This window comes from Dendrobium catenatum, unplaced genomic scaffold, assembly GCF_001605985.2.
Source record: "Dendrobium catenatum unplaced genomic scaffold, ASM160598v2 fragScaff_scaffold_506, whole genome shotgun sequence".
Lineage (NCBI taxonomy): Eukaryota > Viridiplantae > Streptophyta > Magnoliopsida > Asparagales > Orchidaceae > Dendrobium > Dendrobium catenatum.
Window position 1 is genome coordinate 524,816 of NW_021318968.1, and position 22,204 is coordinate 547,019.

General features: G+C 39.5%; 2 protein-coding genes across 4 annotated transcripts in view; one reads left to right on the top strand and one right to left on the bottom strand.

Moving 5' to 3' along the window:
- The first annotated feature begins 4,322 nt into the window (after positions 1-4,322).
- LOC110103648 (RNA demethylase ALKBH10B) lies at positions 4,323-10,903 on the top strand. The gene is made up of 7 exons (XM_020832447.2): positions 4,323-5,015; positions 6,589-6,713; positions 6,858-6,975; positions 8,876-8,977; positions 9,478-9,593; positions 9,661-9,815; positions 10,134-10,903. The coding sequence occupies exons 1-7, from the start codon at positions 4,463-4,465 to the stop codon at positions 10,576-10,578; spliced, it is 1,614 nt and encodes a 537-aa protein (XP_020688106.1). The 5' UTR covers positions 4,323-4,462; the 3' UTR covers positions 10,579-10,903.
- A 1,415-nt stretch (positions 10,904-12,318) lies between these two features.
- Positions 12,319-22,204, bottom strand: part of LOC110103661 (calcium-binding protein 39) — a 55,069-nt gene continuing 45,183 nt past the window's right edge. The window contains exons 11-13 of one of the 3 annotated variants that reach the window (XR_003700609.1): positions 16,167-16,280; positions 15,965-16,067; positions 12,319-12,584 (exon numbers count right to left, since the gene is read on the bottom strand). Coding sequence is in view for 2 of the 3 variants with exons in the window: in XM_020832460.2 (XP_020688119.1) it covers positions 12,487-12,584 (98 nt within the window). In the remaining variant the exon portion in view is untranslated. Of the gene's footprint in view, positions 12,585-15,964; positions 16,068-16,166; positions 16,281-16,360; positions 16,462-22,204 lie in introns of those variants that run through there. The other 2 variants (XM_020832460.2, XM_028694581.1) reach the window with 2 other exon arrangements.

Sequence of the window (22,204 nt, forward strand, 5' to 3'; positions counted from 1 at the left end):
AGAGAGAGAGAGAGAGAGAGAGAGAGAGAGAGAGAGAGAGAGAGAGAGAGAGATCGCTCTTGCCTCCTTGCCTCATCAACAACCGCCCGGAGTTTCGTCAGACCACCAAGTGACGCTGGAGTTCCACCGGACCACCACTTGATCCCGGAGTTTTGCCAGACCACCACCTGACGCCTTGCACCGGATCGCCACTTAACGCTAGAGTTCCACTGGACCACCACCTCACACATGAAGTTCTGTCAGACTACCACTTGATGTCAGAGTTTCACTGGACCACCACTTGATGATGCCCAGAATTACGCCGTACCACCACTTGACGTCGAAATTCCTTTGGACCACCACCTGATGCCTAAGTTCTGCCAGACCACCACTTGATGCCCGGAGTTTCGTCGAATCACCACATGACGCCTAGAGTTCTGTCAGACCACCACGTGACGCCGTAGTTCCACCGGACTACCACTTAACGCTCAAATTTTTTCTGGAACACCACCTATTGTCAGAGTTTTATCGGACTACCACCTGACGCCCAGAGTTCCGCCGGACCACCACCTGATGCCCAGAGTTCCGCCAGACCACCACATAACACCAGACCACCGACTGACATCGGGACTCCCGTCGAATCACCAATTGACGGCCGGACTTTCGCCTTACCATCAAGTGACACCGGACATTCATCTAATCTTTGTTTTCAGCTGGCTAGACCCTGTGGTTTTTCCCTTTCCAGAATTTTCCACAGAAGAAACCTTGTGTTCTTTGTGTGTAAGCTGGATATATGTACAACACTAAGATGTAAAATTATAACTCTATCCCCGTATATATTCTAGCCCGCAATAATGATTATAAAAGGTTATTTCTATTATAGAAGGTTTTAAAAATAATAGCCACATGAAAGTGTAATAGTATTATAAAAAAAATAAAATAATGAAAAAAGGACCCAAATAGACCTTTAATGTGATGAGTGTTTATTTATGTTTATCTTTCATAAGGATGATGAGCGATGATTTTGGTCAGGATGAGCCAAGATGAAGAGAAATTTCAAGCTTTGTTCAAATTGGCATGCCTTAGCATGCTATATCAATAATTTAAGAGCTAAAATGTTGTAATGCCAAGGCAAAATAACCCATCAAAAATTCAAAAGTGTATAACCAGGGCGATCAAGTTAACTAGGGTGACTTGTAATTTAAAAAAAAAAAAAAAATTGCCCTTGCGCAATGATTAGTTAAGCGATTCAAGAAGATTTTTTTTAGGCTCCGTTTGGTTTTTTGATACTGTTGTAAAAGACAATTTTAAGAAACATTGGTTCATAAAATGGAGTTTTCTAACAGAGAAGCATATATAAAAAGCTTTTTCAAAACAACAGAAAAATGAAACAAAATGAGTTATTGGGAACATGATTTGGTGAACCAAGAAATGAATTTTTTGTTTTAAAACGGAATAAGTATAAAAAACTTCCAATCAAACGAAGACTTAAAGTATTTGGCTTGGTTAATTAGGTAGCCAAGTACTTGTATAACCGAACTAAGGTGCAATACAAAAAAATTAGCCTCCTGCAATTAAGATTAGCCAAATTAAACATGGAAAAGTAGAGGTTTACATCTTAAGCACAAATTATTCTTACATGACTAACTTGATTGCATGACAATACAATTAGTTATAAGAAGTAATAAAGAGTTATTAGATAATCTATAATTCACTCTTCAAAATTGGGCATATCAAGACATGGTATACAAGCTTAAACTCATAGGATTAACAACTTCATTAAGAGATTTTACAATGCCTTGGGCCTTACAAAGCCTTTCTCTTACATTGAGAATTCCAGAAACTCTAATGTGGAGAATATAATTATAGAAGAAATGTTATAATGAATGAAAGTATTTTAAAAAAAAAAAAGATGAATATATTAAGAGAATAAAAAGGGAGGATATCACATTAGATGGGAAGTGATTAATAATTATTGTAATATAGATTTAAATCATTTGAAATTGTACTTGTATATATCTCATTAAAAATGATATTATCCAACTTTATCCTCTTAATTTGATCCTTCTCTTTTATAATACACACTACAGGAATATGTCATGTTACCGACGGACAAATCTGTCGGTAAACCTAAAAAATATGTTGAAAAATCTCATTTTTCGGCATATTTCCTACGAAAATGCATCTGATTGTAATTTACACGTCGGAAAATATTAACCGGCGAAATTTTGCTGCCGAAAGAAATTCTGGTAGTGTTTCTGACGTAATTCTAGCAAAAAAGAAGATGCTAATGCATCGTCTTTCTAAAGCGAATTCCGATGTTTAATCTGATAGTATTGCAGGCACATTTATACGCTAGAAGTAATGGCGGATAATATGCCGCCCTAATCCGTTGCACAACTGTTTACAGATAGTACCGCCTGATTTATCGTCGGAAATTCCGACGTAAAAGTACGCCATAAATGACATTCCATTTTCGTTGTATCGTATTGCCGATAGAGTTTCCGACATAAAATCTGTCGAAAACCTGTAGTATAAAAAAAACAACCTTCTGACTTATCAAACTGATTTCTACAAAAAAAAAACATGTGTATGAAAGATCAAATACTATATACATTCAAATATACACTTCTAATAAAAAATATCACTAAATATTAAACATAAATACATAAACATGAATAAAAATAAGAATAATATCAACAACAAATATCCAATAATAAACAAGTGCAGATAATATCCCCACCTATTTCACTATAAATAGATAAAGATATAAAAAAATGTGTATTCTTATTAATGACTTGATCGCCCAAAGTCAAAATCCTCTAAGTAGGTCTATTACTACTAAAATTATACTTCATATATTATGTTTTAGGTCTACTTATGCGAAAACCTTTAGACTCTAAGGTTGACCTACATAATTCAAGTATACCTTCAACTCCCTCTCTACTATTATCAACTAGAAGAATATTATCAACAAAAAGCATACTCCAAGGTACATTCTCTTGCAAATGTCTAGTGAGAACATCCATAACTAAAGCAAGAAGCCTACACCAAAGTACATTCTCTTGCAATTGTCTAGTGAGAACATCCATAACTCAAGCAAAAAAACAAACAACAAGGTACGTTCTCTTACCGGAGAAAGGTCACACATGAAATGGGGCAATGATAACGCACAAAATGAAGGTGGCGACTATAGGCAACTGATGGTGGTACTCATAGGCAAGCTCGACGCCTAAAAATTCTCTCAAAATGTCTTGAAAGAATTTCATGTGGAGAAGTAACCCTTGATTTAAATTAAGCTAAATGTATAAAATTTAATTATTAAATTTTGCCTAGTATTATATTTATCTTTAGATATCACAGATCTATTGTTCTAAGCGATAGAGAAATATAGGGGTGTCAATATTTGACACGACACGAAAACCCGACCCGGACCAAGGTTAGACTTTTCGACCCGTTTACATATCCGGGTCAGGTTAGGGTTGACCCGTTTGAACCCCGGGTCAATTCGACCTAACCCGAACCCGACCGAAACCCGGTTTTGACACCCCTAGAGAAATAGATGATGATATTATTAGTAAAAATCAAATTGAATGGTTGAAGTGGAGAAATGCATCAAGCCTATTGCATAATAAAAAATTACTCCTCAAACTTATAAAGAAAAATCTAGCTTTATGGCACAAAATATTTTCTATTAAAAGAGAAACATATTGTACGATAAGTTAAATGTTGCAAAAATGAGGTTGTAGATAAATGCTTTACAATCAAAGACAAATGTGTCCTATGAACTGAGATGAAGGCTTGATATTTTTGTTATTAAATGTAGCGACGATATCATATTTATCCTCGCAAACAATTTTACCCGTCAGTAAAAAATAAGCCCGCGGCCCGCCCTCCCTGTTTCCCTAAAACGCTAACCAAATGCCAACATGCAAGCCTTAAAGCTCTCATACGTGCTCCCCTACGTCACACACACACCTAATTACACGCATGCCATTTCGCGTCTCAATGACCCAAACATCCACTCCTTTCATTTCTTTATATATTTACATTTCTATAGTATCGTTATTGAAGGGTTAATTTTTATATGCTAAAAGAAAAAAAAAATCATTTTCATTCGTCCTACTTTAAATCTGGACCGCTCTTTCAAGATGACGTGGCTCCACAGGCTCCATTCGATGCGGCCGAAACCCAACAGGTAGGAATCAACGGTTATGATCGTCGATCCACTGCCCTGCATCCGGTCACCGCTCACACAGTCAATTTCCAGAGCATCCTCGCTGCCACGTGAGCATTGAACCGCCAACCTCCTTGCTGCTAAAACCCATTCCCTCTCCAACTCACCCGCTATAAACCCGGCTCGCTGATCCTTCCTTCTTCAATTCAGCCCTCAAGAGCTGCTTCTGGTTCGGTGGTGAAAGAGCCAGGAGAGTGAGAAAGATATCGGAAGATAGAAAAAGGAAATCGGCCTAAGATATTGCTGATGGCGGTGGCCGCGATGGCTGCGAAGACTCCGGCGGCAAGCCCTGCCGCGCTGCCACTGTCGGACTTGGTGGCGAGAGACACGATCATTGCCTGGTACAGAGGCGAGTTTGCAGCTGCGAACGCAATCATTGATGCGCTCTGCACTCACATCGTCCAGATAACCGGCGTTCCTTCCGAGTATGAGGCCGTATTCGCTGCGATCCACCGCCGGCGCTTGAACTGGATCCCCGTCCTTCATATGCAGCGTTATTTCTCCATTGCAGACGTATCAAACGAACTCCGCCGCGTCGCCGGCAATCGCAAGCCCCTGAATTCCACCGCTGTCAGCGAAGCTCAGAGTGATGCCGCTGTAACGCCGATTAATAGGGATGTGCCAGGCACTGGATCAGATGTCACCGCTGTTGAAGAGATCAGAAGGTCCCTCGACGAGGAGCGGTCTTCAGGGAGAATATCGGAGGGCGCCCGAGAGGAACATTCCACTGCTTATTCATCAGATTGTAATATTGCAACGGAAGGCAAATCTGTTGATGCCGAGTTTGCCGATGACGGAGGTCAGTTTTCCCTTCTCCCCTCTTCTTCCTCCTACTTTGATGTTCCTTCAATTTTAATTTATTCCTATAATTAATCCCTCATTCAATTTATGTATAAATTTCGTTCATTATTATTGTAAATGCGAAGATTTAGATCTGAAATGTTGATTAGTATTGGAGGATCCGCGCATGCCGGAACGTTTTCTGCCACCGTTCAGCACTGCACTGCTCCAATTCTGGTAGTGGAGGTCAGAGACGGAGTCTAAAAAATGTTTCCCTCTTCAGGAGCAAAAACTAGAAAAGAAATAGCAGGGCTGCCTCAGCTTAAGTTAACGTCGTGGCCTGATTTACAGAAGAAACATAGACGATCTGGACGGTTCAAAAAAGGTCGGACGGCATCCGGCAGCCCTGGCCACCGGAGCTTTCATTCCCGTGACCTGCTCATGGACAGCTAACACCTAACGTTCATTTGTTTTTCTTTTTATTTCTATATCAACAAATAAACTATAATTAGGCCTTCAGTTTTTTAGAAGGTCAGTTTTGAGTCCAGCTTGTTGGTGCACCCATCGGAGGATTAGCGGGTTGCGTTTCTCCTCGTCTGATTGGAGTCCGCACATAATAATTTCCCCTCCAAGTTGGCAACTCCTGCTTGACTGCTGGTAGCTTCCAGAAGGATGAGACACGTGTCCTCAGGCCACAGAAATTCTTCTGGAAATTAGAACTAGTTGCTGGGGCTTTAATGAATAGGCTGCTTCTGTGTTCCACCGTCCGATCCTGTAACAAGTCACATGCATTGAAGCAGTTTTAGGTGCGCTGCTTGTCCTCACCCTGTGTGAGGTTGCTAACTCATGTTAGTCATATATATCACGTGTGATATATATTCGAGTCAAATTTAACGGTAGACAGTTCTTAAGGGCGTCTCGAGAACTCCATCCAAACGATTGTATGGCTTGCTCCATTTTAACAGCAAAAAAATCGCTAATTGGTAGAGGATGAAAAGCACAGCGTCAATGTTGACGTGATTTTTCTGTCTCAACCGGATTAGTCGAAGAAATGCGCCAAATAAGAGAAAAACGGGTTACTTTGGCATAAGCGCACAAAATGAAGTTTCATTGGAGATGAATCATAGCATTTTTGAGTTTCGCTATATTTTGAAGTGAAAATTTGAGATTTTCGATTTGAGATGCCCTAAATGTCCTCCATGAACCACATAGAGTTTTTTTGTATTTGCTGTGAGTCCCAAGTTCGATGCCTTGCTTGGCCCGTCACCATGGGCCAAGTCTGAACAAATGAGTTCCACTTTTGTCATCTTTTTGCTACCTCTATTCAATGGTGTAGAACAAAAGACAAAAGCATGACTATAATAGCGTTAAAATTTTAAAAGCATAATCGGCAAATCACAATTTTTGGCTTGAAACATTGTACAATTTATCGTTTCTGTTAACTTGTTTATTTTAGGTAATGATAATATTTAATATCGTTTTTATTTTTTATTGAATATAGCATGAGAGCCTAGTTGAAGTTGAATGTGAAAACAGTTGTAATTTAAAAATGTGATCTTTTAACTTGTGATGATATTTTGTGGGGCCTGCAGGATCTCATCAAGCGTTGACAGAAAATGATCAAATATGCACGCATCATGAGGAATGTGTGACGCGTCCTGAGAAGATCAAGTTTTTTAAGGGTTTTGTTGCAAAGGAGCCTGTGAAAGGGCATATGGCGAGTTCCTCTATACATGATCCAGCACAATTTCTATATTGAGAACACAATAGGAGATGCAGTAGGAAATAATAGTTCATCAATTTGGGTTCAATCTATTTCAAAAATGGTTTTCACTAAATGCGGCTTTCTAAATTTGATCAGGTCAATGTGGTGAAAGGGCTGAAGCTTTATGAAGACGTGTTCACAAACTTTGAACTACACAAGCTTACTGAATATATAAATGAACTCCGTCTTGCGGGCCGAAGGGGAGAACTATCAGGTTTGTACTTCTTTTTGTTGGATTGAAAATCAAAACCTCTTCTTGGGACAAGTGTTGTAGGCGAGTCTTGTAAATTTGTGTAGCCTATTTATTTGAAGTTATTTTAGGTTCCGCAGTGAGTTTCCCAGCTGATTCTTTATTTTTTTATCTTAATTCTGAAAGATCTTACTTTAAGGTGACTGAATGGCTACTGTAAATAGAAAACAAAACAGTACGCATCTGTTTCTGGTGAAATTATTAGGTGCGGACACACACCGTTCAGAGCCCAATGAAAATGTGTCATGTCACCCCTACTCGGTACCGCGGCTCGGTATCGATGACGTGGTTGCACCTGATTGGCCTCTGGATGGTAAGCTGTGTCCATTATGTGCACAGAATAATCTCTCCTATTTCTGAGTGTTAATTCATATTTGTCAGGCGTTTGTTTTAGTCCATAGTCAATTGTATAGAGTAACCTAGTTTACATAAAAATTTATGCTGCAAAGGCATAGTGGCCACTTAAATTAGTTTAGTAACTTAACAGGTTGCAAAGCTTCATTGTTATAATTGAAAGTTCAAAGCTATCTATTCTGTTGATTTAATCAATATTGGGGTTCTTTCATGACAATATACTTCCGGACTGTTATCTGAAAATCAATTTCAGTTAAATAATTAGCAATGCAATGAAAGATTATAAAGTTAATAGTAGGAAGTTAAAACGCATGTAGGAAGTTACATAATCAAGTAATCAAGTTATAGATGATCTGTTTAGTTCAAACATCATTAATGTTAATGTGGATGATGAGGATTAGACTTTATTATTATTGTATTATTTACCTCCTTCTAAATACTTTTCTGAGCCCATATTTTATGAGAGACATATCATAAGCTCATACGATTGGAATAACATAGATTTATCAAAAAAAAAAGTTTTTTGCTTAATGGTGTACATGAAGAAAAGTAAGGTGATGGATTGTTCATTCGAAGGAGACTAATGGAGAAAAATACTACCTCTAAAGGAAAGTTTATTGGCAAGAAAAAGACTTGTTTCTATCACAAGTAGCAATGACGCATCGAGAAAAATTATATGGCATTAAAGAAAATTGAAATAAACGGGTAAAAACTATTAATGAGATTGGATAGCAGATGCAGGCACAAGTGATATAGAATAAGGTTATGTTCTTTCTATGACTACAAGTTATAGGCTCAATGATTAGTGATTTTGTACCTAGTATATTTTTTTATATATGTTACTATTGTCTTTATGTAAATCATATAATAGTCATGTATATATGGGATTTCTACCATGAATCGGAAGTATAACACTTTCAATGAAATATGCTTATTGTGATTAATAATTATTGAGGGTAAATCTCCCATCAATATTACTGTCAAGCCCTTGTTTTGTTAAGGCTAAAAAATATACAGCCTTACCATCATTGAGGGCTATTTCAATGACTTGAACCTCATCCATCAAAGGTGCTTTGTCCTTATTAATCGCTCTGAAGATTGATTTCTTGCCTTTAATATTACTTTGATTTTCTTTAAAGTTCAAATATGTATATTATCTTAGAAACGTTCTAAATAGTTCCTTACTGATGTATGAAAAAATACAGCAAGGAAACGCTTGCAAAATTTACTTAATAATGGTAGGGGATGATTCTTCCATTTAATTTCTTCTAGTTAAAACCGAACTCGTACGATATTTTAGATTCTGATTTGTTTTGTTTCCCGCACCATAAGCTTGCCATGCTCCAACTGCTATGTTATTACAAAAAAAAAGAAGTCTGGCTACATAAAAGACACTTAAGTTTCTCAAAGAAAATGTAATGATAGGATTTTTAGGTAAGCAGCTTGGTTTTGACATTAAGAGATTATCATTATAATCTGTAAAATATTTCCTTGTCTGTGTATGTTTCAGGCGAAACATTTATTTTCTTCAATAAGCAGATGAAAGGCAACAAGAGAGAGATTATTCAACTTGGCGTTCCATTATTTCAACCAACAAATGAAGAGACAGCAAGTAAATGACTAACCAATGTTGTGCATTTTAGCCATTAATTCCCCTTCTATCACAAGTACATCTGAACCACTTCTATAATAACTATGAAAGATGTAACTCTTCAAATTGTAATTGCTTGTTAATATTTTTGGTATATTCACCTTATTATCATGCTACTTGGAGTTTTCTACAGGCAAGCTTGCAATGAACTTTATATTTCTTTTGTGCAACTGATGTAGTTTATATGTTTCTTAGGTTTCGTTTGGGACGGCTTTCTTACTACTTCTTAAATTAGCTTTTTAGTAAAAAAATTAAAAAACTGTCTTAAGAAGCATAAGAAAGCCGTCCCAAACGAAGCCTTAATATTAACCATTGCTAACTAATACATTTACTACGAATTCGCGTGCAGTGTGCCCATCTGAAAATCATTTTTTGCCTTAAAAAAGTCGCGTTATTTCCTTCCCCAATTTTCTAGTTTATGCTTCCTAAATCAGTTTCATATAACTTGTATTGCTTTGCAGGTAGCATTGAACCTATTCCTCAAATTCTGCTATCAGTCATAGATCATCTGACGCAGTGGCACTTAATACCAGAAATTAAAAGGCCTAATAGTTGTCTTATACATTTCTTCGATGAGGTAAAAATGCTTAATATTTAAATTCGGCCTATTGTTTGCACTGTAATACAATTTGTTTGTTCTGCAGGATGAGCACTCGCAACCGTACTTCAAACCTCCGCATTTAGAAAATCCCATCTCTACACTTTTTCTTTCTGAGACAACCATAGCTTTTGGCCGGGTGCTCTCCAGTGATCAAAATGGAGATTATAAAGGCTCCCTTACACTCGCACTCTCCGAAGGGTAATCACACTTATATTCTAGTAACTGCTGACTAGCAATTCGACGCGACGCACTATTTGAAACTAAGGCTTCGTTTGTTTGGGACGACTTTCTTACTGCTTTTTAAAGCAGCTTTTTTAGTATAAAAATTAAAATTTTTTATTGAAAATCTGTTTTAAGAAGCAGTAAGAAAGTCGTCCCAAACGAAACCTTAGTCTTGATTTGGCACGGCTTTCAAAATTTTTGTACTAAAAAGTTACTTTAAGAAGCAGTAAGAAAGCCGTCCCAAAGTAATTCTGAGATTTCCATTGTATAACTGAACACCTGGAACTCTTTCAGGTCACTCCTGGTGATGCGTGGTAACAGTGCAGACATGGCAAGGCATGTCATATGTCCGTCTCCTAACAAAAGGGTAAGCGTTACCTTCCTGAAAGTCCGATCTGCTACAAACCAAATCGAACTACCATCTCCCGCCTCCCAGCAATCTAAAGCCATTACTCTATGGCAACCCCCACAACCAGTCGAAGTGCCTGAAACAGGGCCTATTGCTTATGGACCACAAGCCATGGTGCCACCATGGGGGCTTTCTCTTCGAGCTCCTGTGTTCATGTTAGCGCCGACGGCGACGAGGCCAATGGTCATGAACCAAGGGAGGAGAGGTGGACGCGGCGGCACCGGAGTGTTCTTGCCGTGGAATGTGGGTCCAAAGAGGTACACCAGGCATCTTCCTCCTCGGTTTCAAAGAAGGAGACCACTAGAAGCACAAGTGGAGAAACAAAAGTAAGCCTCTTCTTTGCTGTTTTCTCAGTTTGCTAAAAAGAAATACTGTAGAGATTAATATTCAGGAGGAAAAGGCTTGTTTTAGTAGTCTTTCTTGTTTCGACTGGTTACTGCATCGATTTTTGCTTAGTTTGGGTGATTTTTTTTTTTTTGGTTGTGTTGCATGTTTATTTAAGAAGAATAGTTTGTGGGAGTTCAGTGTTTAATAGGGCTGGGATTGGAATTGGGTTTCTTCATGTTTTGTAGGACCACCACCAAGTGGAAGGACCCAATTTTTTAATTAATGGAATTTTATGTTTAAAAAAGTTGTTAGTAAGCATACTTCTTTACAATTCTCTCCTCGTAGCAATAAAGAAATGAAAAAAGTTAAAGGTAACATTGACCTTCTTATATTTTTTTCAAGATTTTTATTTTTGAAGCTCTCTTGTTTGGAAGAATATGACATGGTGTGAAAAAGAGGTTCTTGATTTCTTAATGGTAAATTATTGGTATTTAAGAAATGGATGTGGCCCACAGAGGTTTAGGGTGGTTGGTTGGTGAGCACAGTTGAGAACCCTCATCCCGGATTTGAATCCCCTCTACTGTGGTCTCGTCAAGTGTGAGTTCGATGCCAGTGAGTGGCCAAGCTAGGTTATGCCAAAGGATTAGTTACGCTGTCAAGCGCTCTCTTTGGAGTGACAGCAAGTACCCCGTTCCCGAAAAAAAAAGGATTTGGGATTTTCAAAATATCAATGAGGATTTAGTTAAAATCCTCGTGTATAAAATTTTCAAACATACATTCTTCTTATTAAATGGAAGACAGGCTTTCCAAGAAAGCTAGCATAATAGATATTTCCTAATCCTCTAAGTATAATTACTAGAGAAGAATAAATTAAATATGCTCTTATGGACCATATTTTGAAAGCTTTCAATCTTTTCATGATTATCCTACTACTTCATAGTTGATGCTAAAATTATTTAGAGTAATTATATATATAGAGCATTATTTGTGAAAATCAATGGATAAAACAAAAAATCAGGAATTACATAGATGTCCAAATGATAGGATGATTTACAATTTATATAAAATGTGGTTAAAGAAAGAAAGGGAAAAAGTTAAAAACTTCATCAAGGAACTATCATCTCTTCAAGGATGAATAATTCTATGAGGACACCGGACGGGGATAACCGTTCGGTTTATCTATGTGTTTTTAATGTTCATAAAGACAAAACCAGACGATTCTTCCTGTCCAGTGTCTGCATAGAATAATCTCCTCTTCTCAAGGGACTATGTTCTCCCAAAATACTTCGATGGCATGTACATCTACTTCCGACGCTGATGGCTAGCATAATTCAATTAAGATTTCGTTTGGGACGACTTAACGAAGCCTAAATTGCAAATTAATGATTGATTTGAAATTAAAAGCAAGAGCGTGCAATCCTTTGTTTTTTTTGGCAAATTAATGCATCCGGTCACCGGACGCGGAGATAGGTCCGGATATTAATAAAATATTATTTTAAATTAAGCGCAGGTAAAGCGCATGTAAAGTGCATGTAAAGCGCAGAAAAAGCGCAGGTAAAGTGCAGTCAAAAGCGCAAGTAAAGCGCAGCAAAGCACACCTTAAGTGCACGCAAAGCGCACCTAAAGCGCATCAAAAGCGCAGGTGACGTGGCAAATTTTTATTGGATGACCAAACATATTGTGCATGTCCGGTGACCGCATGCAATAATTTGCCCAGTTTTTTATTGAGAGGAACAGTACAGCTGCCTAAGAACTTCAATAATAATATTAATAAATGCAATTCTGATTATTCTGCAATGTCACATCGATCAGCAGCAAGACCATCACCATCGCTAATTATTGCTGAGAAGAATTCATCATACACAAAGCTGGAAATTAGGTAGATAAAATTCATGCCAATCATAAAAAAATCTATGAGGAGATGGAAACAGAGCTGCTTTGTAATCTTGAATTCTTCTCGATTTCTTTAATTATGAGGTCTCTCTCCTCTTCGAATTGCTCGTCCTCATCTGGGAAAAAGATAGAAGAAAATTAATAGAATGCAAAATATGAAAAGATAACAGCTTGTTTTGTAGTTTATGGGAACACTATCGATACTATAGATAATGATGCATTGCTCTAAGAAGATGTGGACAACTAATGAACACTGATTCAGAATTCATTTGGGAAGGTAAGTAATTTTTTGTTTTTTTGTTCTTAATTGATGTGGGCATTATAAATATTTAAAAGATAAAAGAATTTGATACTTTCTTACAATTATCATAGTTTAGTAGATATGATTGAAAAAAATTTGCCCTTCATCATATAAATTGATGATAAAATAGTAGAGAGTAATGATCAAATAAAAATATGATTACTAAAAAAAAAGGTAAAACGGCGCCAAATAGTCCCTAAATCATTCAATTTGGCTTTGATGCCAATTGGTTGCACAAAAAAATCCAAATACAACAACAACAACAACATCAAGCATTTGTCCCACTACGTGGGGTCAGCTACATGAATTCTTTTTTTTCCATTGCGTCTTGTTAAAAGTCAAATTCTCGTTTAAATCTAATAAGGAAATATCATTTCTAATATCTTCTAACCAAGTTTTTTTAGGTCTATCTCTACGTTTTTTAACATAAGTTAAATCTAATGCATCTACTTTCCTAATCCGATCATCAGAAGGCAGCCGTTTTATGTGAACAAACCATCTAAGCCGACTCTGATGTATGACTGCGATGATTGCAATGACTTGGTTAAGATTTTGCACAACTTCTTGATTGGATAAATAACAAAGAAAACTATTAGCAATTAAAGCGACGAATCAAAACGTAAGAGGGGTCACATCCGTTTAGGCTAAGTTGCATATCAAAAGATTTGAAACTTCAAAATAATGTAGAAAATAACATCATGCCAATATGGTAGTTTCAACAACAATCCCTAGTCTAACAATAAGAGTTAGACTAGGTCACGCCCGTATCTGATACGCGTGTCCTTTTGAAATTAAATAGTATTTTAATTGGATATGGCTTTGACGTATCAGACGCGTATCGTGTCCGACACGTATCCGATACATCACTCCTGCATAAATAGGTGTATTGGTGCAACATAGGTTATTTGTTACCTCGTTTGTCAAATGGGTTGACCATATCAGAGACTCGAAGTGAGGCCGCAGATGACGCGGAGGTAGGGCTCGACCACAGGCGCTGAAGCGCAGTCATGTGCAGCTGGAAAATGGCGACCGGGCTAGGTCGCATTCACATGGGTGCAAGTCCTACGGTAGGGCCGTACGCCGGAGGTGGGGTCGACTGTCAGAGAGGATATGAGTGGTATCATCTTTGCCTGCTTCTCTTCATGCGTGTCGCGTGCGCAGGATAGGCTCGCAACATGGGATCCGGGTTAGCCGGGCCACCTTCGGGTTTTTGGGTCAACTTGAACCAGACCTATTTTTTAGACGGGTCAAAAATCTGAACCCGAACCCGACCCGTTTTATAAAGGAGTTGACTAAAACCCGAATTTTACCGGGCCGGGTTTCTAATCAACACCCCTACCTCATATATCGTCGAAGAAATCCCGAAAATCCACTTAATCTACTGTCGGGGCTACTGTGCATCTCCTCCTGTAAATCCCGCACCTCGATCTTCTGCTCTTGTCTCGAATCGAGGCTATGCCTCGTCGTTAAAATGAAATCAAACGAGGCTTTGTTGGATCTTCTTCCGCTTCCGCGCTGAAGCTCTAGCTTCCGTTTCTTCCATATTCGTATTCACTGTAGCCGATGTTCAACTGAGTCGAACCCTCCCGAATCCTCCTCCAATCATCCGTCTCTGCTACCCGATCCTGACTCCCACGCCTACAGCCGCTGATCCACTACTGTACCTAAATCTCCATGACCTCCTCCCCTCGTAAGCCTGTTCCTAAAAGCCCATAGCACTCTACATTGCAGCAAACCCCACTTCTGCAGTTCTACACACGCACTAAACCAAATCGTTAAAACAATCATTATACCCCTTCCCAGCCACTCTAACTCCAGCAATCACCAACATCCCTAATTCCCTATTATTACCCTATTATTATAACTAGTTAATTATTATTATAATTACTATTAATTATAATAGTAAATATTATTGTTATTATTAAAGAAAAAAAAGAAAAAAAAAAGTATTTCAAAAAAGAATAAAAAAGAAGAAAAGAAAAAAAAAATTGTATTTTATCACGTCATTGTCTCGATCGCTTGTTCACGCAAAGGTATAATGCTCTATGAACTCAAAAATCCATCAAACCCCGTTTTCCGCATGTCGGGGGATCACCCTTTATGCTCTTATAGCATAGTGGGAGGGAACTCGGTGCGACGCTTGCAACGAGACGAGTAGGCCTTTACGCGCTCTTGTAGCTTGGCGGGGACAATTCTAAGTACCCGTGTATTTGCATTAGTGCCCGCGGAGAAAAACTGCGCTTTCTTTCAGACAGGTACTCCGAAGACCCCTACACGCTCTCGTAACATTGTGGGATTAAAAATCACGGTCGTGGTGTCGCACAACACCTACCCTACATGCTCTCGTAGTGTGGTAGGGAAGGCTCAGCTCCTAAAATTTCCCCTAAACAGAGGAAAAGCCAGGAGGTTGCTGAAATTCAGAATGACAATATGGGCCAAAATTTGAACATTCAACAGGGAACATAACCTTTAATGATAAACAAGGAACTGAACTTTAAATCAATAAAAGGCAAGATCAAGATGAAAATACAAATGATGAATAGTAATTTTGGTCATCTAATTGAATATCAATGAATAAACAAGAGGTAAATGGCTAGCAAAATGCTCAATGCACAATTTGCTCATAAATGACAAAATTAAAGTGACATGTCATACTCAAGCGAATATCAAAAACCTACCGTGAACACGGATTCTCATTATTGTATCAAGATAATTGGCTTGCAAGCATGAGTGTAAGGTCATGACACACACAACAGTCCACTTACAAGCCACCACAAGGAAACTGTGAGTGTTCATAGGTGATAGCAGACGATGTGCAAGTGGATACAATAGCTTGCTAGCCAACAAATGAAGGGAGGCCGACGGTGAATGCAGCTCATCGACGATCAACAATAACATGCAAATGAGCACACTAGCTTATATGTACATGATAATGCTAGATATGTCATTAGAATGGCAATTATCCTACAAACGTATCAAAGGAAACCACGACGAATGCAATAGCACATTCACAGGCAAAGCATGAAACTCATACACCAGATAAGACTCCTTCACAGTCAACATAAATTAAGCATCTAACAAATGCACAAGTCCCCTACAAGCAAAGAAGTTTGATTTGCAATACAAAGAATTAAAGCATACATAGTGCAACATATAACGAATGCGAATATACATTGGCATTAACGAAAGATTTACCGTATGCACAACAATACGTCTACAAATGATAATCAACAATGGAGGGTGGATGCTATGACACCTTTGTAGTCGACATCCTCCTACAATGAGTACACTGACTTACCTGCAAGCAACAATGGAGAATATGCTACAAGCAAGATTAGGAAACATACGACGAGTGTGAGTACTTACGAGCAATACAGGAGGATGTTGCATTGAATACCGTTCATCAGCATACGACAGTGGGTGACTTATGGATATCTAACAAAACTCGTGATGTACAATAGCTCGCTTGTAAGAGGCAACGAGTGACCCGTAACGCAATTCTACGATTCACCTGTAAGCAAAAGCATACAATCTATAGTTAAAAATTATGAGCCACTGGTAAATTGAGGTAATGAATTTGCAGTGTCAGACTACCACATAAGATAATCAGTTTACTTGCCAACAACAGGTAGGAGGTTCTTGATGCACCGCTAACTCATTTGCAGGCCGAAGCATATTCTCACAGGTGAATGCTGAGGAAAATAATAACTTGTAGAAGACAAGATGAACTAAACTACATTGTCCATGCAAGACAAATGAAACCCAACGTGCTGCTAAATAATGCCACCAGATCCACAACATTCATATAAACGGATAGAAGACGTTCATAGGCTCTTCAAGAAAGTTCGTGTATTTTTCAAATGATCATTACTTGCCAACAAGAATTTAGTGTTGCACGACAACCTACCTGCAATAAGAAACGGGTAACCCATAGCGCAGTGCCACGCTACCGAATCCGCAACATGCACCCAACCGGACAGAAGGCATTTGCAAATGCTAAAATAAAATCCAACGTACTCATCAGCGATAGTCACTTGCCCAGTTGATTACAACTGAATATTACATGAAAACCCCTCATGCATTAAAATATGATTACTCGTATGGGCCCTAAAGAGCATGTTGTAGGTACACAAGTGACATTGGAGGATGTTGTGCTGGTCAAGAAATGAACTAAAGTTCGAGCCTGGTCATTCTATGTAGGTGAATAGGAGCGGACACAACTCAAACAGTCAAACAAATACACAATCATGATGACGGCTAAGATATTTATTTTAATACATTCATATCAGACATTCAAGGTCTATAACAAAAAAAATTCACAAACATAGGCATAAAGCTGATAATGAGCCTGATCCTCAGTCGACAAATTGACATAGTCGACAGGGTCTGGCCGACAACATTAAATTGCATATAAATACCCCGATGATGGCCGTGTCGAATATTTATCTCTACTAGAGGGGACCTCAAATATTTAAAAATGCTTCCAAATTCTCAAATGCACATGAAAATACAAAATTTCAAAAAAAAATCATCTAAAGCCTAAGATATTTAAAATTCAAATTAATTATCAAACATTTAAAGTAAAATACATATCCACCCTTCGTAACAGTTTGTTGAGGAGGATAAATTTGAAAAGCACTTCAGCTCACAAAGAGCAAATGTCTGGTCGAGAATTTCACTAGGATGCATTCTTAATCTGTCTTTTACGAGTAAGGACTTGGCATGCGTCCTTTGACCGGTGGTTTTACCGCTAAATGGTACCACAACAAAACGGTTATGACTGGAACCCTCTGACTAGGTGCTTTTGCATCCAATGCGCTGTTGTGTGTAGAATTTGATTGTGTTGATCAATCAGGTTGTTCTATTGTTTCGGACCTCAAAACTTGTCGTGTATACTAGAGGATGCGGAGGGTTTACTGTAATAGCAGTTTGGATCACATCGTCCAGGCCGATCATGGATCGTCCTGGGACGATCAGTTGTCATTATGTTCCAGTTTTCTGTCCAGAGGTTACAGGAAAAATTCCTGCATGGATCGTCCAGGCCGATCTGGGATCGTCCCGGGACGATCAGTGTATGGCAAAAGTCAGAGAGCAAATCGTCCTGGAAATTAATTATCGTCCTGCGAAATCGTCCCAGGACGATGTGGAATTTGTTCAGATCGTCCAGGCCGATCAGAGTGTTTTAAAGCTGAAATCAGCTCATTTTGAAGAGAGAGAAAATCAAAATAAATATCTAAAATCAGCCGAGGAGAGAGAAGGTCGAGAGCAAATTTGGAAAAGTTGATTTTCGGGCGACGCCGGGCCGTTTTCGTCCGTCGTGACAGTTCAGTAAAGTGTTGTACGCAAGGTAAGGCACATTCCGCCTTTCTCAATTTTCAGAACAGTGCAATTTGAACGACTTTTCTGTCCGGATTTTGTTTTTGTTAGCTAATTTCGTCCGTATTTTCCGACATGTTCAGTTTTGACCGCGTAACTTTTGATATGTTTCTGAGGTGCCGAGTGTGCACATTTTGATTATTTTCTGGAGATTTTTGATCGGGTAATTTTGATTCTGCGGTGTTTTCGTTCGACTGTAATTTTTGACGATGTCTAAAAATGTTGTGGCAGTAGAATAAAAGTCTTATATTATTGTTGTGAATGTTCTGTGGTAATTTGATAAAATTCTGTTTCAGTGAATTTTTGTGTAAATTCCGTATACTGCCGTTACGCTGCCGGATTTTCGTACGATTTCTGAATTTGTTCTGAATTGACTTAATTATTTGTATGCAATTGGGAGCCATAAGGGGAAGGTTCTGTAAGCACAAGGGAGCTATACGGGGAAGTTCTGAGAAGTTCTGTGAAGTTCTGAAATTCTGTATATCTGTTCTGTTCTAGTGCTATGAGCACAATTGGGAGCTATAAGGAGAAGTTCTGGTGCTGTACGCACAAGGGAGTTATAAGGAGAAGTTCTGGTGCTGTATGCACAAGGGAGATATAAGAGGAAGTTCTGAAATCTGGGAGGAAGATATGTTCTGAAATATCTGTTCTTATTCTAATTTGATATTTTCTAAGTTGATATGCTTTAATTTTGATTTCCGTACGATTTTGTCTGTTCTGATATGACTTTTGATATGCTTTAATCTGATTTCTGATTTCTGTACGGTCTGTCAGTTCTGATGTGATGTATTTCTGCTCTATTCCGATTTGATCTGATCTGTACGATTCTGATTCTGTTCTGATTTGATATACGATTTTGTTTGGAATTCTGTCTGATGTGTTTGATGTGGACTCTGAGGATTTTGATTGGAGATTTGTTGTCTTGCTGAGCTGTTGAGCTCATCCTTGTTTTCTGCGTGGTTTTCAGGTTCTGGGAAAGGGAAGGAAGTCCAGGAATAGAGGTTCAGAGTCTGATCCAGTATAGGTATTTTGTACTTTTGATTTTTGTACAGTCATGGCTTTTTTGTTCTGCTTTTCTTTCTGTCTGAAAGCCATGACCTGTATTTGTACATGATTCTTTTGAGGAAGAAAAAGATAGATGATCTGTTCTGCTGCATTTGATGTTTATAGTAGCTATGTGTGTCTGTTTTTGTCTATATGTTTGGAAGAAAGTTCTGAAACAAATTCCAAAGCCAGATCCTGGAATCAGTTCAGTCGGTTTGAAAGTTAAGGCACCCATGACCCGGTGCGAGCGGGACCCGTCCCGGTCGGGTCGGGTCGTGACAAACCTTTTTAGTGGTATCAGAGCAAAGGTTTTGGAATTTGGAATTTGGATTGTAAGACAGAGCTATAGGAAGTGATCTGAGTCTGTCTGGGGTAGTTTTGGTTTGTCTGGATTTTTATTGTGTTATTTTTGTGCTTAGTTTTCCCGATTTTTCTGGATTTTCTATATGGATCTGCCAGACCCCGACATGACAGACGGTCAGAGTGCCAGTCAAGCAGCATCAGTGGGCTGTATTACCCCAGTGACCCCAGTTGTTGGTGCAGATACACTTTCCCAGTTTGCTACTTTGGTTGCTCAGATGATGAGCGAGACACACAGTAGAGCTTCTACTGTCAGATCTGATGACATTGATAGACATCTGGAGATATTTTTGAGGTTGAAACCTCCGAGATTTGAGGGCGCTGTTGAGCCCAGAGCAGCTGAGGAGTGGCTGAGGAGATTGGAAAAGACTTTTGACGGCATGCAGTGTCCGTTAGACAGGAAGGTTCCGTTGGCTGTTTTTCTGTTGGATGGAGAAGTTGAGCATTGGTGGGTTGGCCAGCAGGAGGCCAAATTTCAGGGCAGATTGAACTCTTTGATTACTTGGGAAGAGTTCACTGAGATGTTCCGAGATTGGTTTGTTCCCCCATCTGCCGTGCAGCAGATGCAGGAGACTTTTCTGAGGCTTGTTCAGGGGAGCAAGACAGTGATGCAGTATGAGGCAGAGTTTACTGCCTTGGCCCGATATGCTCCGCAACTGGTGAGTACTTCTGCTGCGAAGTGCTACCGTTTTCTGAGGGGACTACGAGACAGTTTGAGGCAGCCCCTGGTACCATTTCACATTTCTGATTTCTCTGAGCTTGTGGAGAGAGCTTGTCTGATAGAGAACGATCTGATAGCTACTCAGCAGCGGTGGACTGCGAGTAGGAAGAGGTTTGGGAGTGAGTCGAGCAGTAGTTCCTCTGGCAAGAGGAGATTTGTTTCTGGTTCTGGAGACTCCAGGAGGAGTGGACAGTCAGGATTTTCTGGTACTGCCACGCCCAGTATGATTAGTTCTGGATCTGTTAGTGGGGCACCTGTGTGCCAGAGTTGTGGACGACGACACTTTGGCCAGTGCTACAGGATGACTGGTCAGTGCTTCCGATGTGGTCAGCCAGGACATCGGATTGCAGAGTGTCCACAGACTGGATTTGATCGACGATCTGATTTCCGACCTGAGGGATTTGTTAGACCTGTCGGTTCAGCAGGAAGACCGAGGACTGTTCCTCCACGCCCTGTTTCTGAGGGATTTTCTGGTAGAGGTGGTGGTTTGAGTTTTGCACCACGGAGACCACCTACTGTTAGTCAGAGAGAGCCCAGTAGTTCTGTTGCTTCAGCTCCAGCTCCAGTTCAGCCACGAGTGTACAGTCTGAGTCAGCAGGAGGCTCGAGATGCTCCAGATGTGGTGACAGGTACGATTTACATTTCTGATTAGCCCTGTCGTGTTTTGTTTGATTCTGGAGCCAGTCATTCGTTTTTGTCCGAGCGTTGTTTTGATGCCTTGCATTTGCCTTCGATTTTGTTGCCGATTTCTTCGTATGATGTGATTTTGGGCATGGATTGGCTGAGTCTGTATGAGGCCCAGATTGACTGTTTGAAGAAGCAAGTGAGTTTGCTTATGTCAGGAGAGATATGTGTATTCCAAGGCTTACGAGGTGTTCTCTCCAGTCTGATTTCTGGACTGGAAGTGAGAAGAATGTGGAAGAAGGGTTGTCCAGTATTGTTGGCTTTGGTGCGGGATATGAACCTGGATGTTGGTTCTGTTTTTGATATCCCAGTGGTACGGGAGTTTGCTGATGTTTTTCCTGAGGAGTTGGTTGGTTTACCTCCGGATAGAGATGTAGAGTTCTCTATTGATATTTTTCCGGGTACAGCTCCGATATCAAAAGCTCCGTACAGGATGGCACCGAAAGAACTTTCTGAGCTGAACTTTCAACTTCAGGAGTTGGTGGATAGAGGATTTGTTCGTCCTAGTATTTCTCCTTGGGGAGCACTTGTTTTGTCCTTCTTCTTCACAAGGACGGGACACTCCGTATGTGTGTTGATTATAGAGATTTGAATAAAGTCACGATCAAGAACAAGTATCCGTGGCCACGGATTGACGACTTGTTTGACCAGCTTTCTGGTTCTTCTGTGTTTTCGAAGATTGATTTGAGATCTGGGTATTATCAGGTGAAGGTAAAAGAAGTTGATGTGGTGAAGACAGCTTTCAGTACTCGGTACGGACACTACGAGTTCTTGGTTATGCCTTTTGGGGTAACCAATGCACCTGCTATTTTCATGGATCTGATGAACAGAGTGTTCTGAGAGTACCTGGATCAGTTTGTGATCGTCTTCATCGACGATATTTTGGTATATTCTGTTTCTGAGGATAATCATGCCAGACATTTGAGCATTGTGTTGGAGACTCTGAGACGGCATCAGTTGTATGCTAAATTCTCCAAGTGTAAATTCTGGCTGAAAAGTATTTCATTTCTGGGGCATGTGGTTAGCGGTGAAGGTATTTCTGTTGATCCCCAGAAGATTCAGGCTGTTGCGGGTTGGCCAAAGCCTACTACGGTATTTGAAGTACGTAGTTTCTTAGGCATGGCTGGATATTACCGGAAGTTTGTGAAAGGATTTTCACAAATTGCTACGCCTCTGACGAGACTGACTCGGAAGTCAGTAGCTTTTGTTTGGACACCGGAGTGTGAGGCTTATTTTTAGAGATTGAAGGA